This window comes from Geotrypetes seraphini, chromosome 1, assembly GCF_902459505.1.
Source record: "Geotrypetes seraphini chromosome 1, aGeoSer1.1, whole genome shotgun sequence".
In the NCBI taxonomy this organism is placed as follows: domain Eukaryota; kingdom Metazoa; phylum Chordata; class Amphibia; order Gymnophiona; family Dermophiidae; genus Geotrypetes; species Geotrypetes seraphini.
The window spans coordinates 37038159-37054172 of NC_047084.1; the positions used below are offsets into that span (position 1 = coordinate 37038159).

At 39.3% G+C, this 16014-nt stretch overlaps 1 protein-coding gene across 6 annotated transcripts in view; it reads right to left on the minus strand.

The window, feature by feature from the left end:
- MAST4 (microtubule associated serine/threonine kinase family member 4) overlaps nt 1–16014 on the minus strand; it is a 924748-nt gene that overhangs the window by 129091 nt on the left and 779643 nt on the right. For all 6 annotated transcript variants that reach the window (XM_033929923.1, XM_033929917.1, XM_033929952.1 and 3 more), the window contains 2 exons: nt 14179–14254; nt 9927–10136 (listed from right to left, as the gene is read on the minus strand). In XM_033929923.1, the coding sequence (XP_033785814.1) occupies nt 9927–10136; nt 14179–14254 (286 nt within the window). The remainder of the gene's footprint in view (nt 1–9926; nt 10137–14178; nt 14255–16014) is intronic.

Sequence of the window (16014 nt, forward strand, 5' to 3'; positions counted from 1 at the left end):
GAAAGGGCTTCTTCAGGGAAGGGAGTGGAGTAGCCACCTAGTGGTTAGTGCAATGGCCTAAGAAATTGGGGAACTGGGTTCAATTCCCACTGCAGCTCCCTGTGACTCTGGGCAAGACACTTAAGCCTCCGTTGCCCCAGGTACATAATAAGTAACCACAAAAAGACAGTATATCAAGTCCCATTCCCTTTTTTGGCCAATAAAGAACTTGCAAAATAACACAGAGAATGGAACATAGGAATATAAAGCACAAGCAAACTTAGCACAAAATTAGTCAACTATATGATTCATTATACTCTCTGCAAAGCAGTTTTACTGTGAAAATTAATTAGCACCCTTAATGCAGATCTACAATTGATTCACTGCTGCTGCTGTATATAAGACTGAAAGTCTAGAAACAAGCCCCACTGCATAAAATATCAAGAGAGAAAAAAGGGCACTTGGGAGCCCCGAATTATACTGCACTACAATGTTCTGAATATATTGCAACAAGATACTATATACAAGAAAAACATTAAAACTGTACTGTTGGAAAATAAAGTATCACATTCCAGAATGCTACGTAGCCTGGGGCTCATTGCAAACGGTATACAAGAGCAAATCCATTTTAGTTTTCCAAATGGCTTTCCACCTCATACAATTGAAAGGAAATTTTAAAAAAAATGAAAAGAATATAAGAGACAGATCAGTATACTGTTTACTACAGTGGTCTCCAAAGTGCAGCCCCCGAAGTTCTCCATTGTGGCTCACAAACAGTTGGCTGAAATGCTCTTCAAATCCTATAAGTGCATTAATTTCAATCTTGCAAACAATCTCTTAAACATGTTACTTAGATTTCTCATTTATGTAATTTACTAGTTGACAATCCTATATAATAAAACGCTAGCCGCGCACGCGCACTCCTATCAGCGTGCTTCCATGATCAGTAGATCTGTGGCTGCCAGAACCTCTCTGAGCTCCCTCAATATCCTATTTAACAACTTTGTGTCATCGGCAAATTTAATTAGCTGTTACTTATCTTAATTATTCCCATCTCTAGATCATTGACTCTTGGGGAACCTCACTATTTATTAATCCCAGGGCAAGCAGTGGCTTCCCCAAGTCTATTTCAATAGCAGACTACGGACTTTTTCTCCAGGTATTTGTCCCAATTTTTTAAAATGCAGCTGAGCTAACTGGTGTTACCACATTCTCTGGCAACAAGTTCACTATTCCTTGAGTGAAAAAATACTTTCTTTAAAATTATTTCCAAATAACTTAATTGAGTGTCCCTTAATCTTTGTACATTTTGAAAGAGTAAAAAGTGAATTCACTTTTACCTGTTCTAGACCACTCAGGATTTTGTAGACCTTAATCATATCCTGCCCCCCTCCAAGTCATCTCTTTTTCAACTGGAAGAGCCCAAACTTTAGCCTTTTCTCATATGAGAAGAATTCCATCCCTTTTATCATTTGGTCGCTCTTTGAATTTTTTCTAATTCCACTATCTATGTGCGGTAACCCGTAGTCAATTAAGTGCTGAATGTCACACACAACATGATATGTGTTAGCCAGCTCCAGAAACCCAGAAATTCAGTGCTGGTGCCCCAACATTGAACTTCTGGTTTAATGCTGGTGGTGGTCAGAAAAACACTGGGAATATCTATAAGGAAAAAAAAATAGATTAGTTATCTCCTAAGCTGCCTTCTTACAGAGGTGAATTCTTCAATTAAGCTAGGTAGGGCAACTGAGTTTATTTTTTATTTCACAAGACCATATTAGGTAGAGGAAAATATAAAAGAGGAGGATAAAAGATGACACATGGAGAGCAGCAAAAATAGCCAGCCTTTCTTTGGCGATCCAACGAACATCAATATTTGCTGACTTGGAAATCATTAATCTAGTTGATTGCACCTCAGCATCCAAACAATGGACCAGATGTACTAAAGGGTTTTCCCATTATATGCCTGGGAGGAAAATGCTTAGTCCATATGGCCCAATCTGAAATCACACAAAGAATTTTGTAATTCAGTCCTGCTATGAATGCTAATGTATTTTTAATTGCAAATATATATTGTACAAGTATAGTAGAGCACTTAATTTAAAAAACTGGAAAATAAAGAAATGCATTATCTGACATAAAAACAATAACCCTTATTCTTATGAACAAGTTAAACTCCTGTTTGGAAAAAGAATCAGGGTATGGTTAGTTTCAAATAAGCTCGACTTCTGGTTTAGGACATTTTTGACATCCCTATAAATGAAAAATCATGAAAAATATTTTACTTTAAGGGCTCCTTTTATCAAGGTGCGCTACGGGGGTTAGCGCGTCTGACATTTCATCACGTGCTAACCCCCGCGGCAAGCCAAAATACTAACGCCTCGTCAATGGAGGCACTAGCGACTAGCGCGGCAGGTGGTTTAACGTGCGATATTCCGCGCATTAAACCCCTACCGCACCTTGATATAAGGACCCCTAATTGATAATCATATTAATTTCATTGTAAAAAGTTGCTTTTACATATAGAGCCAAGTTAAGCAGCTTTATCATTTCCTGAATACATAACCCTTATATATGAACAAATTACTTTAAAATAGACAAATTCAATTTCTTATTGGTTGGAGGGATGGTGGTAAAACCAGTAATGGAATTTAAGACCACAAGGGATGTGTGCACAGAATCCTAACTTCCAAAGGAGGGAAGAGAAAGCCAGGGATAACAAGTGGAAAATTGGGCACACTAGATCAAGTTTATTAAAGTTTATTAAAATTTTGATATACCACCTTATCATTTATTTCACCCTCATTTATATGATCAGTAATGGACTGAGAGTAAAAATAAATCCTGGCATTTGCAATTTACAGGCAAAATTGAACTGGCAAATTCTATTAGACTATTTGGCTTATAATTGAACCAGACCTTGTTAACTTGGGTCTTGCCATGATATTTTAAATTACATGATATTGCACTTTACAAGAAACGTATACAATGTTAAAGGACAAAGTCAACAAGGTCAACATTATTCATACTGCTCTTAAGACTGATTGGTTACTATAGCAGACCTGTAAAAACCATGATGATATTTAAATGTATCATAACCCCCTGATCTCTATTCTCCTCTTGAGTCCACATATTTATGTCAAATCGTACCTCAGAGCTTAGATGCAAATACTTTAATACGAATACCCTATAAGCTGTAACAATTTGTTTTTGCTATCAAAAATAAGATATTGAGATAGACAAGGGGGAAGCCACTGCTTGTCCTGGATTGTTAGCTTGGAATCTTGCTGCTCTTTGCGATTCTGGAATGTTGCTACTATTTGGGTTTCTACCAGGTACTTGTGACCTGGTTGGCCATTGTTGAAAGTAGGATACTGGGCTAGATGGACCACTGGGCTGACCCAGTGTGTTCTAAAGTAGTGGTTCTCAACCCTGTCCTGGGGACCCCCCAGCCAGTTGGGTTATCAAGATATCCCTAATGAATATACATGATAGAGATTTGCATATAATGGAAGTGACAGGTATGCAAATCTCTCTCATGCATATTCATTAGGGAGATCTTGAAAACCCGACTGGCTGGGGGGTCCCCAGGACAGGGTTGAGAACCACTACTTTAGAACACACTGGGTCAGCCCAGTGGTCCATCTAGCCCAGTATCCTACTTTCAACAATGGCCAACCAGGTCACAAGTACCTGGTAGAAACAGGGTTGAGAACCACTGTTCTAAAGGCTACTGTGTTAAACCTGATAAAAGGTTTTCCGTTTGTTTGCTATGGTATGGTTTTCCTTTAAAGCTGCCTGAACTAACAAATGTATGAGGTGGAAATGTCAAACAAATATTTCAGAGAAAACAAAAAAAACCCACAAAAAACTCTGTGGAGTGATGATGTTCCTAAATGGACTTTATTTGAAAGTGTCATAGTTCCAAAGGTACACTGAAATCATCCACATAAAATAATTCCATCCACATAAGAGCCTTAAAGGACCTAATCCGCTAGGGATACAGGACCCAACACGGTCCTCGTTTTGACAAAAAGTCTTCTTCAGGGGTACATGGGGGTCCTATAAAGGTGAGTACGTGGGAAACAATTGTGTGGTGAGCCGGAAGTGAGACTCCTGGTCTAATGGTTAGAGCACTAGGCTAAGAATCACTACAGCTCTTTGTGATCTTGGGCAAATCACCGAACCCTCCATAGCCCCAGGAACAAACTCAGATTGTATGCCCTCCAAAGAGAAAAATACTCACTGTACCTGAATGTACACTGCATTGATAACTTTCAAGCTTGTAGGTGGTATATAAGAAATTAAGATAAATAAAAGTCAAACCAAAATGACAATGAAATAACCCTGTGGAGAAGTTTAAAGCTGGCAAAACTGAAAAGTGTCCAGTAAAGAAATTAACCGCAAACCACAGATTAGCCACGGGCATCATCTCAGTTGACAACTCTTATTTGCTGCACATCTTCTGGGGACTACAAAATATTTCTCTAATATGCACCTTTTCTGTCAGTACAGTTGAAAATAAAAGCAACACCACTCATTCCCCCCCCCCCCCCCCCCCCCCACACACACACACCAGTTCAGGAGCCAGAGTGCTCTTTCTGCTTACACACACCCAGGCACAGATAAGAGAGGTACAAAAGCCTTCTATTTGATGTGACCTTGACCTCAGAACAAAAGTGTCAGTTAACTCAAAGCTGATGAAAATCACTGGGGATGACTTCTTTTCTGCACTCCAATGTGCCAAGCGGTGGCAGGAGACACAGTTAGCCATTGAGCGTCACATTTATGACAGCAAACACATCAAAAGAAAACCAAAGGCACGTCCTGGACAATTCAACTCCAGAAAGGGCAAGTTGTCCTGCAACGCCTGTATGCTTTCAGTGTTTGATGGATACTGTAAACATGATTGTAAAGAAAGCTAGCAAACAGAAGATAAAAAGCTGGAAAACATTCAAAAGGAAAATGAAGGCTGCAGATAGGCAGAAAACATCCATATTATAAACCTGATGGCATGGAATTGATAATTTTGAGATGCTCACATACATTTTAAGCAATGTTTATGATAACATTTAGGAAAAATATCTAGAAACAACACTACTAGTGCCTGGGGGAGGTTTTTTGCTACAAAAGGATTGCAACTATGATGCTCATCTGATTCTTTTGTTAAACAGGCAGGGCCGCCATCAGAAATTTCTGGGCCCCTTACTGAGCAATCCTATTGGGCCCCCCACGCACCCCTTCCCCCCCGATCCCCCCTTCTTCCATGGGCCGAATACACACATACTTTTCTCTGTCGCCGCACTCTTTGACCAAAAGATTTGTAAGCCTGCAACCACGTCAAGGTAGACTCTTTCAGCAGGGCCCTAACCTAACCTAAACTAAACTAATCTATACCTATCTATTCTAAACTAACATATGTCTAATACTGAACTAATAACAAACTAACAAACATCTGCATAATAAATAACTAATAAATAATAGTGCTAGTAGCTATAATTCACTTTTGAATGTAAAATCTCAGTTAAGGATTTCTTTTGACCTTTGTAGGCCAGAAGTAGATCACAATTGCACAATATTTTTTGTAACAAGTATTAAATGTGTTTTTATAAATACTGTAAGCTTAATAAATATATCAGAAAAAACTACACATCTGAGCGCTTTGTTTAAGCCCTCCCTCCGACGTCAGCGCTGACATCGGGGAACACTTCCGATCGGCTATATGTGAGCGGCAGGGCAGGTAGGAACAGAAGACGAGCCTCGCGGCTCAAGATGTATTGAACTCCGCGGGTTCACCGTCCAGCTCTCTCCTGTGCACCTGGGGCGGCCCGCCCCCTCCCTAGACTGTGGCCTAGGACCCTGGGGGAGCCCGGGCCCCCTGTCAGCTCCGGGCCCCTGAATGCAGGACTGGTAGTACTGCCCTGATGGCGGCCCTGTAAACAGGCCAAAGAGACTTATGCTTTAAGGAGGACACAAAGAAAAATGGGGCTGGGAGATGCAGCGTCTGAGGGACTGGAAGAAAGGGGATGTGGTCACTATGCACAGAGACAAGGCAGGAAACTATGCAGTAGACCAGTTAGTCCTTTTGTTGGTGGCAGACATCCAGGGTGGGTGGATCTGAAAATTTTTTATTTAATGTTCAATTTTGAGTGCAATTTTTAAATATGTAGACGGGGCGGGATGTGTGATATGTGTATTTGTCATTGATTATAATTTGATTGAATTTAAGTGCTATTATAGTGTAATGAATAAAAATATTTTTTTAAAAACCCAAAAAACTTGGGAAATGTAACCCTGTTTCCAAGTGAAAATTTTCTGCTTGATTTCAATCAACATATAATCAGAGTTGACAAAGTAATTATCTTAAATGACCTCATAGAAGCCCATCAATATGCTAAGGAAACAGTAAAAGCTCATAGCAGGGTTGGTTGAATAAGCAGAGGTGTTAGCATGAAAAAGTGTTACTATTGCTCCTTAATACTTAACTTGTAAGATCCCACCTTGAATATTGTGTTCAATTATAGAGGCCAATGCTTCCTAAAGATAATGTGTTATTTCTTTTGTTTCATGCTTGCAGATATCAATAAAGATAGATATATATATATTTAAAAAAAAGCAAAAGGGTTCAGGATAGGCTGCTAACACGATACAGGACTGGTGGCTCAAATCCTAAAAAGAAAGGCTTATGAAGCTTAACATGGACTCAATGGATATAAAAAGGATCAAGGGACATGACAGAAAGTTTCTACTATTTGACAGACTGCAGTAAAATATTGGATGGTAAAATATTGCACAGAGAAGGAAATTCAAGGAGAAGGGGGTCATATTGTGATGTTGCAGGAGGAAAGTGTACAGGAAACACGAGAAAATGTTCCTTTACTGAGGATGGTTGATGATTGGATAGGGTAAATGGGAATCTGACAGAGGGGATTCTGGTCCTCAAAAGATCATGCCTCAATAAAATGCTTATTCAATAAGGCTGTGATAAGACCAGACTGGTTTAGGCAATGGAAATTCGCATACAGGTCTGCCTAAGTGATTAAAAAACAGGAGAAAGAATCTAAGTCCGGGTAGACTGCATGAGCCAGTTGATTTTTTTCTTCAGTCATTCAGGAGACAATTCCATAAAGGGTGTTAAAAATTAGGGACCTAAAATCTGAGTACTAAGATAGTATTCTATAATGGCATATGGGTGTCCAGATTCTGTTATAACATAGAGTCAAGTTAGCATTTGGACACCAACACCGCTAACATATAAAAAGGCACGTGCAAATATTAGTGCCAAAATGTGCACAACTTACAGTATTCTATAAGTTTGGCATTCAAATATGTGACTCACCTATGCCCCACCCACATGCACCTTCCTCTGCAGTTATGTGCTAAAGTACGTAGGCACTTACTTATAATATAGTGCCTAAATGCAGTTAAAATAATAATAATAATAACTTTATTTTTCTATACCGCCATAGTCAGACGACTTCTAGGCGGTTCACATCGAAAGAAGGCTGGACATTCAGCGAATTACAAATGCATGAGGGGAATGTTACAGAAGAAAAGGGTAGTAAGGGAATGAAAAGTAAGAGGGGTTGTAAGGGGAGGGAAGTGAGAGGGGTTGCCCGAGAGATTGCTTCGGGTTTATAGGAGGAAAAGCGTGGTGAGCGAAGGTCGGTCTGTTTAGGTGATGAATTTGTCAAACAGAGTGGTTTTGATAGATTTTCGGAATGTGTTGTAGGTCTGTCTGATTTTATTTATGTAGTTTCCCTGCCAGGATTGTTGTTTGTTAGCCAGTGATTTTTGGATAGGCGAAAATGTTTTTGTTTCTGGTTGTTCGTTTGGGGTTGTGTAGAGTGAAGTGTGTTTGCAGGTAGGAAGGTGCTAGGCCCCAGATTTGTTTGAAGCAGATGCATGCAAATTTGAACTGTATTCGCGCTTCTATTGGTAGCCAGTGCAGTTTTTTGCAGTAAGGACTAATGTGGTCGTTTTTTCTCAGTCTGAAGATTAGGCGAACTGCAGTGTTTTGCACTAATCTCAGTTTCTTTATTGTTTTTTGTGGTAGACGATGTTGCAGTAGTCCAGCGATTGTACCAGTAATCTGAAGGATGTTATGTCAAAGTATTTTTTAATAGTCCTTAGCTTCCATAGTGTATAAAAACATTTCTTCACTGTTAAGTTTGTGTGGTCAGCCATGGTCAAGTGCGTTTCTAGTGTGATACCTAGAATTTTTATGATTTTGGAAATCAGATATTTATGGTCGTTTATTTTTAATGATGTTCTCGTTATTTTGTCATTGGGGCTTGCCAAGAAGACTTTTGTTTTCTCTGTGTTTAGTTTCAGTTTGAAGTTGGTGGTCCATTTTTCGATTTCTATCATAATGTGTGAGAGATTGTCTATAATTTCAGTTGAGATGTCATTTAAGGGGATTAGGATGGATATATCATCTGCGTATATGTAGTGCTTTAAGTTTAATTTTTGTGGTCGGTGACCTAAGGATGCTATGTAGATGTTGAATAATGTAGGTGATAGAGGGGAGCCTTGGGGTACCCCTGACGGGTTTTTCCATGGGTTGGAGTGATTTCCGTTGCTGACTACTCAGTAAGATCTGTTTGTTAGGAATTCTTGAAACCATTTCTTTACCTTTCCGAGATTCCCATCGCATCAAGGCATAGTAGCATGATTTCGTGGTCTACTAGGTCGAACGCACTGCTAAGGTCTAGTTGCAGAATCAGTGCGCTTTTGCTTTTTAGGTTAGGTGCCTATTTGCCATTTACCCCTGTTTGGGTGCCTAAAGTTAGATGACTAACTGGCGCCTAGCTTGTGGCGCACTATAAAGATTTAAAGAATTAATGGAAATTCTATGATTGGCACCATATGTGCACGAAGGTTATGGAAAACTAGCACTTTCGCATGCCATAGGCACCAATAATTCTCATTTATTTACTTAAGTGCTAAAGTACACACCTAAATTGCTTAGTGCATGACTACAAGAGGGCCATATATACAGGCAAAGCATGGCTGGGTGCGCCAACAACTCACTGACCTGCCTTAAGTCGGCACACCTAAGTTTTGGGTGCTCCAATGAGCCTTTATGATAGTATTCTATGATGGGTTAGGAATGCCCTGAAACTGTTATAGAACTGCCACTAAGCATGTCCCATGGTGGCACCTACACCGAGGTGCCATGTTATAGAACAACTCTTTTACATTAAAAAAAAAAATTAGAACAAAATTGTAGAAATGACTAGTATATCTCCTCCAAAATTAGCAGCACCCAACTGCAAATGTGTTGAGTTACAAATTCACAAGACGTGTGTCTTTTGTTCAGTGAATACCTCCTTCTTACATATCTATCCCTCTTGTAACATACTTTTATTTGTATACCGCTATACAGGAGTTAACTGAAGAGATTGTACATAAGAGGTGAGATTGCAATTACTAGTAACACAAGAATACAAATAACAAAAGACCATGGTAAGGTTGGAGTTAAGAACAAAGGAAGTAGGGAATACAAGGAAAGCGCAAGGGATGAGCAGAGGTAAGGTCTTGGTATGGGTATAGATTTGGAGACCCAAGAGGGAGAGAGAATCCTAGAATCAGCTGACTCTATAAACATATTCATGAAACAGCTTTCAGTGGAGGGAATGCAAGCCATCTCTTTTGCATTTTGAAAGAATGTTGGATTCCTTTTGACGCACAGGGCTCTAGACAAATACTAATAGCATTACAACACAGTAACACTTTGTCCTAATGAAATATGAATCCAGTCCAACACAGAAAAGAGCAATGTTGGCCAGTGTGCTTTCCCATTGCAAAATGAGATGCTCTCTCTACACAAGAGCCATGAGGATACTTAGTTACATCAGAGAAGAGGTAAGTGTTTTCCCCAGCAAACATATTCAAACCATTCTTTAGTTAACATTAATTATTTTTGCATGGTGCATAATTCCTACCTCTTGTAACAATTTTTCTAATTTCTGCTGCAATTCAAGGAAGTATCGTGAGGTGATAAGGCCCTGGTGGGATTTATCTAAGCAATCTCGAGCCAGCTCAATGATCTGATGGTGGGTGAAACTGAGCACTCCATCTGCCAGGGGAAGAATGTTGTCAGGAGAATAGGTGGTGATAATCTCCCGTAGCCGCTCTTCCATCTGAGCTGTCGCCTAATTATAAAAAAAAAAAAAAAAGTTATATGCTTAATCTCTATTGCCTGAAAACCACGTTGCCATCTGACAGCACACTTTGCTTTCTGTAAAATGGTTAACACATTTCTACATGAGCAGTTTTAATAAAACCTGAATTTTGTTTATTGCCCAAAATTATCAGCTGATGTCGCTCTAAGACAGCAATTTTTAGGAAGATATTCAATATGAAGGTAAATAGACTTCTTCAGAAATGCATGCAACAGACATGTCTCATGCTTTTAACACATGCAGTGTGTGTGCTGAATGCATACAGTATTATAGTATAGCTGGTGACAAGTCAATGCTCATCCATAATTTTTTCTATGATAAACAGTTATTCTACATCTTTGTGTTCTGTGCCAGTTTCTCCTGCTGATTCAGCAGCATGCACAGTAGAAACCAAAATAGAGCTCCTTTTACTAGGCTGCGATAGCGGCTTTACCACGCACACTACATTACCGCACGTGCTACATGCTAACGCCTCCATAGAGCTGGCGTTAGTATTTTCCGCGTAGCGCGGAGGTTAGCGCGCGCTAATCTTCAGCGTGCGGTAAAACCGCTAGCGCAGCTTAGTAAAAGGAGCCCTTAATAAAGAGTTATAACATCATTACAGATATTGTATCTTATTGTAAAGTATTCTACAGTGTACTGCGGTAGCATTCTTTTCCAGTTTATTTATAAATTGCATTCTGGGACTTTGTTAGTATAATGTGGTATTGCACTATAGAACAAGTTGCTGAGAAAGAAAACATCAAGATTTTGTCTTATGGGAATATATACTTTTAAATGAAATGTTGCAGGCAGTTTTGTGGCAAACAATGTAAAATAAAAAGAATGCATCTTTGTATGTCACCTTTCTGCTTATGCAGCCTGCAGAGAAAACTAGTTTCATAAACCTATTCGCTATCAGGTTAGACAAAGGATCAAAAGTCTTCACCTCCAACCAGAAGGGAATCGTCTTTCTACAATTCTTTATAATGAACTGAGTTGCTTTGGAAGTTGTTAAGGGGTAGAGTCACTGAGCAGAAAGCTGAAATAACTTGAATATCTACACTAAGATTGTGACTTGCAGTTTAGTCATTAACCTGGAGAATTATTTATCATTGATCTGAATATGATGTATTTTCTAACAGCATGTGTTAAAAGTGTGCAACCCTTTCTGATAAATCAGCCTTGTTGAAACAGTGTGCATGCAGAAAAAGGTCTTCTCTAGGGGGAGTGAGTGCCTTTCACTGCATGTTGATTGTGTAGGTAAAGTTTCCCATTTTACCTACACTTAGCAGATTAATAATAAATAGGGGCTTCAGCCTTCCTCCAAATTTTGATTCCTCTAAAGTTCCTCCACTCATTGTCCCTGAAGAATCATGCCTTCTGAGAAGCCCCAAAAGACTGAAGGTCCTCCTGGATACTTCCCATATCTCAACCTAAACATGCTCCCAGGGGCCCCCTCAGAACCTTGACTAGCATACCATACACCGTGAACTGCTGATATGAAGCAGGAGGGCAATGGCTTCTACTGGTAAAGACTTTAAGAGGTGTCTGGAGAGTGGGGATTGGAGAAGGGTATTCTGGAGGCCCTCCATTCTTTCAGTGGGGGTTCTAGGGGGATGTTATTCTTTTGAGTCTAGAGTGTCATATCATGGGGGAATAATCATTTTCTTCAAGACAGATGGGTTGAAGATGTGGGTCCTGAATGGTCAGGCTGCTTCCCAAGGAGTAACGGGAGGTGGAGAAGGTTGGTCAGGTGGGTAGGTCTGAAGAGTACAACCTTCTCATATATTAAGCTTACAGCTTACTACCACTTGGAATAGGTGTTAAAATTTACAGTAGCCGGCCAGCCTCAATAAGTTAATCACCCTATTCACTAATAACTAATTTGCTCCTTATCGGAATATTTTGACAGCATGCATGTGCAAACTTTTAATCCATATATGTTTCCAAATTGCTAAGGACTGGGCTGCTATTTAAATGTGTTTGATTGTCTATTTTTATAGTTAAGTAATACAAAGCAGCAATAATACAATAACAAATTTGAACAATAATGTATATAAAGGAAAGATAACAGACAAAAAAGGAACAAAAGTACAGCTATAGTGTGAAACCCTAGTATAAACCCAAGCTAAACCAACCCCTGTGACTCGGAACCCCCAGTTGAAACTGACCTAATTGTTTATTTTAAAAATAATATAATGGGGCTCATAATCAAAAAAACTAAAACATCCAAAAAAAAGCCGAAGGCGGCACTTGGCCATCCCAATCACTGGGACATCCAAGTGCCAATAATCAAAACCATTTTCCTGGGCATCTAGTGAGATGTTTCTTCTGCTGTGTGTCCATAGTTCAAGGAGGTATGTTGGGAATCATGTTATAAGCATGTTTTAGGCATGCTTAACTTGGACGTCTTGCAGCAATAATTGAACTTTTCCCAAAACATCCTGGATGGAACTTAGATTTTTGGAGCTATTCCTGTTTTAGAAACATCTAAGTGCCATAAAGGGACTCAAACTGACCAGATGACCACTGGATACATTAAGGTATGACACCCCCCTAAATCCTCAGTAACCCCTACCACTCCACAAAAATCTGAATGAAAGAGTACATACCTGTCTCTAGAACAGCAGCACTTGGTATGGGAAAGCCTAGTAGAGCATCACACAGGTGTATTAAGTAACCTGGTGGATGGGCTAGTGACCATAGAGGAGAACTCAGGCCCTTAAGCCACTCTACCCACTACATTTATGGTGTAAAGTGTGAACCCACCAAAACCCTACTCCACTTCCATAAAGGTGCACCTGTAGTCATAAGGGCTATTGGGGTTGTAGACAGGTAAGTCTAGTAGGTTTTGGGGGAGTTTGTGAGGGTTCACCATAAATTAGAAGGGGGTTATGGTGAGCTATACTTCTGGCACCCTTTATGTGATGTTCATAGCAGTGCCCTCTAAGGTGTCCCAATGTTCTGCTGGCACGTCTGTGTGGCCAGTCTATCATAATGATGGCCACTCCTATGTCCAAATGGTTTGGATATGGATGATTTCAACTTGGATGCTTCTTTGGTGAAAAATGGGGCATAAAGTTAGGTGTCCTAAGGGTTGGACATCCTGTCAGCCTAGATGTACAGGTAGGTGATTTATTTGGAGGAAAAAAATTGGGAGGGGGGGACGTCTAGTGGTTCGGCTTTGAAAATGGACATTTCTGTGTTTCTGACTTTGGACGTTTAGAGAGAAATGTCCAAACTGGACTTAATAAGCCACTCCCAACTAATAGTAATCTGGCTGCTGAAATCTTCAATTAAAAGCACTCGTATAAACTTCTAAAGAGCAAAGAAACTGTAGCAACACTTACAGCTACGAGGATCTTCAAAATGCCACTAGGATAACATATCCCTCATTGGCTGCAATTGCCATTGATTCCCACCAGAACTTTAGATATTTCTTTTTTTATTATTTTCTTCTTAATTTGCTTCTACTGTGTCCATATGTAGAAATAAGTTACTAATTAAATTAATATTAACTAGTCTTTGTCATAATCATAAGGGCAAAAATGTTCAACTTATCTTTACAATGACACCTCTTCCAGGAAGTTGAACATTTTTGCCCTTAAGATTATGACAAAGACCAGTTAATATTAATCTAATTAGTAACTTATTTCTACATATAGGCACTGTAGGAGCAAATTAAGAAGAAAAATTTATAAGAAGACAAATTTAAAAGAAAAATATCTAAAGTTTCTGATGGGGAAAATGGCCCTCCATGTATGTATCATTTTTGTACCCTACTAAGAATTTTAGATTGTGTGAGATATAAATTGTTAATAAACAAAGTGCTCTATGGGGCTGAGGTAGTTATGGGTCTTTTCTATTGTGTCTCAGAGAAAATGGTTTCATGTAGAAGTCCTTGATGCCCCCAAATCATTACTGAATTAGACCATTACTCCAAATATATGATTGTAAGGTATATACCACTGTTACTTGAACTCAAATAGCATTTCAGTTTAGGTATGGAATCTCATCTGTAATTCATTACCTTGGGGAATCTTTCTTTGTAGACATGGTTCATCATAATTATTTCATGGTCACAGCAGGCAGACGTACGTCCAGGGCTGCAAGCAAAGCAAATTATCCCTTTAAACTCATCTCAGCAGGAATAGAACGCTGCTCTACATTCTGATACATTTTTGCATCATAAGCAGAGTATAACCTTCCTGAGAAAGGTGCCCCAAGCAGTGGATTTGAAATATAAGAGCTGATAAGGACATATTTTCAAGGACCAAGTGTGCTCTTTTCTGCTGGGAGGACATTTTGATCTTATTGTATTGGTGCACTTGTATAAGTCTCTGATTAGATAAGACTAGTAGTGCCAAGATTCTTGCCTCTTTGCCCCTCTCTGAAAACATTCATGCTGCAGAAAGGGGCTTTCGGAGCATTTACTTCAATGGGGTTTGCATAAACTTTACTACAATATGACTAAGTTAAATGTTTCAGGTAACTATTTGAATAAGAGACAAAATAAAATTAATACTTATGATTTTTATTACCACCACTACAACAATAATCAGATAGACCAGGGATCTAAAAAGTCCCTCCTTGAGGGCCGCAATCCAGTTGGGTTTTCAGGATTTCCCCAATGAATATGCATTGAAAGCAGTGCATGCACATAGGTCTCATGCATATTCATTGGGGAAATCCTGAAAACCCGACTGGATTGCGGCCCTCAAGGAGGGACTTTGAGACCCCTGAGATAGACTGAAAATTTCAACCTAAGGATATAGATCATTTCTTTTCCAGATAACTACATCAAAATTAGTACCATCTGAAAGTTCTTCAGTGGCCTATGAGAAAGAGCAGACTACAAAGACCCAGACAACCCCCTCCCATGAACTGTTCATATCATTACAAAAAAACCCACTTTGATTAACACAAATTGCTACTCCACTGTAAGCTTTAGCAGAGGGATTTGAATGGGCACAGAATACATCATTGCTCTCGTCCTTGCCTGTGATCGCTCCCAGACACAAGTGACAAACACACAGCAACATCACCAGGCCTTCTGTGGCACTGTACTATCTATTCCTGTTGACAGAGGGCTTCAAACTTCTATAGCTGTCAATTCAGCACCTTTCATGAGCAATAAATTCACTCAGTATTACAAAAATGGGAAAGCAATTTGTCAGGTGGAGAGAAAGATATTGAGCCTTGTGACTCGGAAAAGACTGGAGAATAATAAATGACAACTAGAATGACTTCACAAAGGCCACAACGGCAAGGAAACACAACTCGTTTTCTGAAAAGAACATTCATCAGTGGAAAAAAAAGGGTTGATATCGGGCCATAGCATAACACCTGAAAAGCAGTGTGATTTGTTACCACATTATCTTGCCTAGGTCAAAGTTGAGTTATTTGGCTTATTGGAAAAGTGTCTCCATTCTTTCTGTCCTTTGCGACTGGCGAAATGAATGTTTAGAAAAATGGCCAATATAGGGAATAAAAACAATGCAAAAAAGGCAACACATGACTTAGATTTGTTGATTGTTCAGGGTGTTTGAACTAGCAGAGAAAATTTAGTTCAAGATCATGGAAAGCATTCTTCACAATAAGGGAGACAAGTTTCACAAAATTAACTCCTGTCAAGTATAATCAAAGCACCTTAAGGTGAGGTCTGAAGATGCGTCAGGAAAACTACAGCAGTTATTTATAAGTACTGAGAATGGGGCTATATGAGCTACAAATACAATTAGGATGAAGCCTAAAATGATAGACAAATGTCTTTTATTAATCTAATCACACTGGGCCCGATTCCAACCTTTGCTGTGGGTAAACAATTTTTATGCAAAGGAGCAAGACGTTTTCTGGCACATACCTC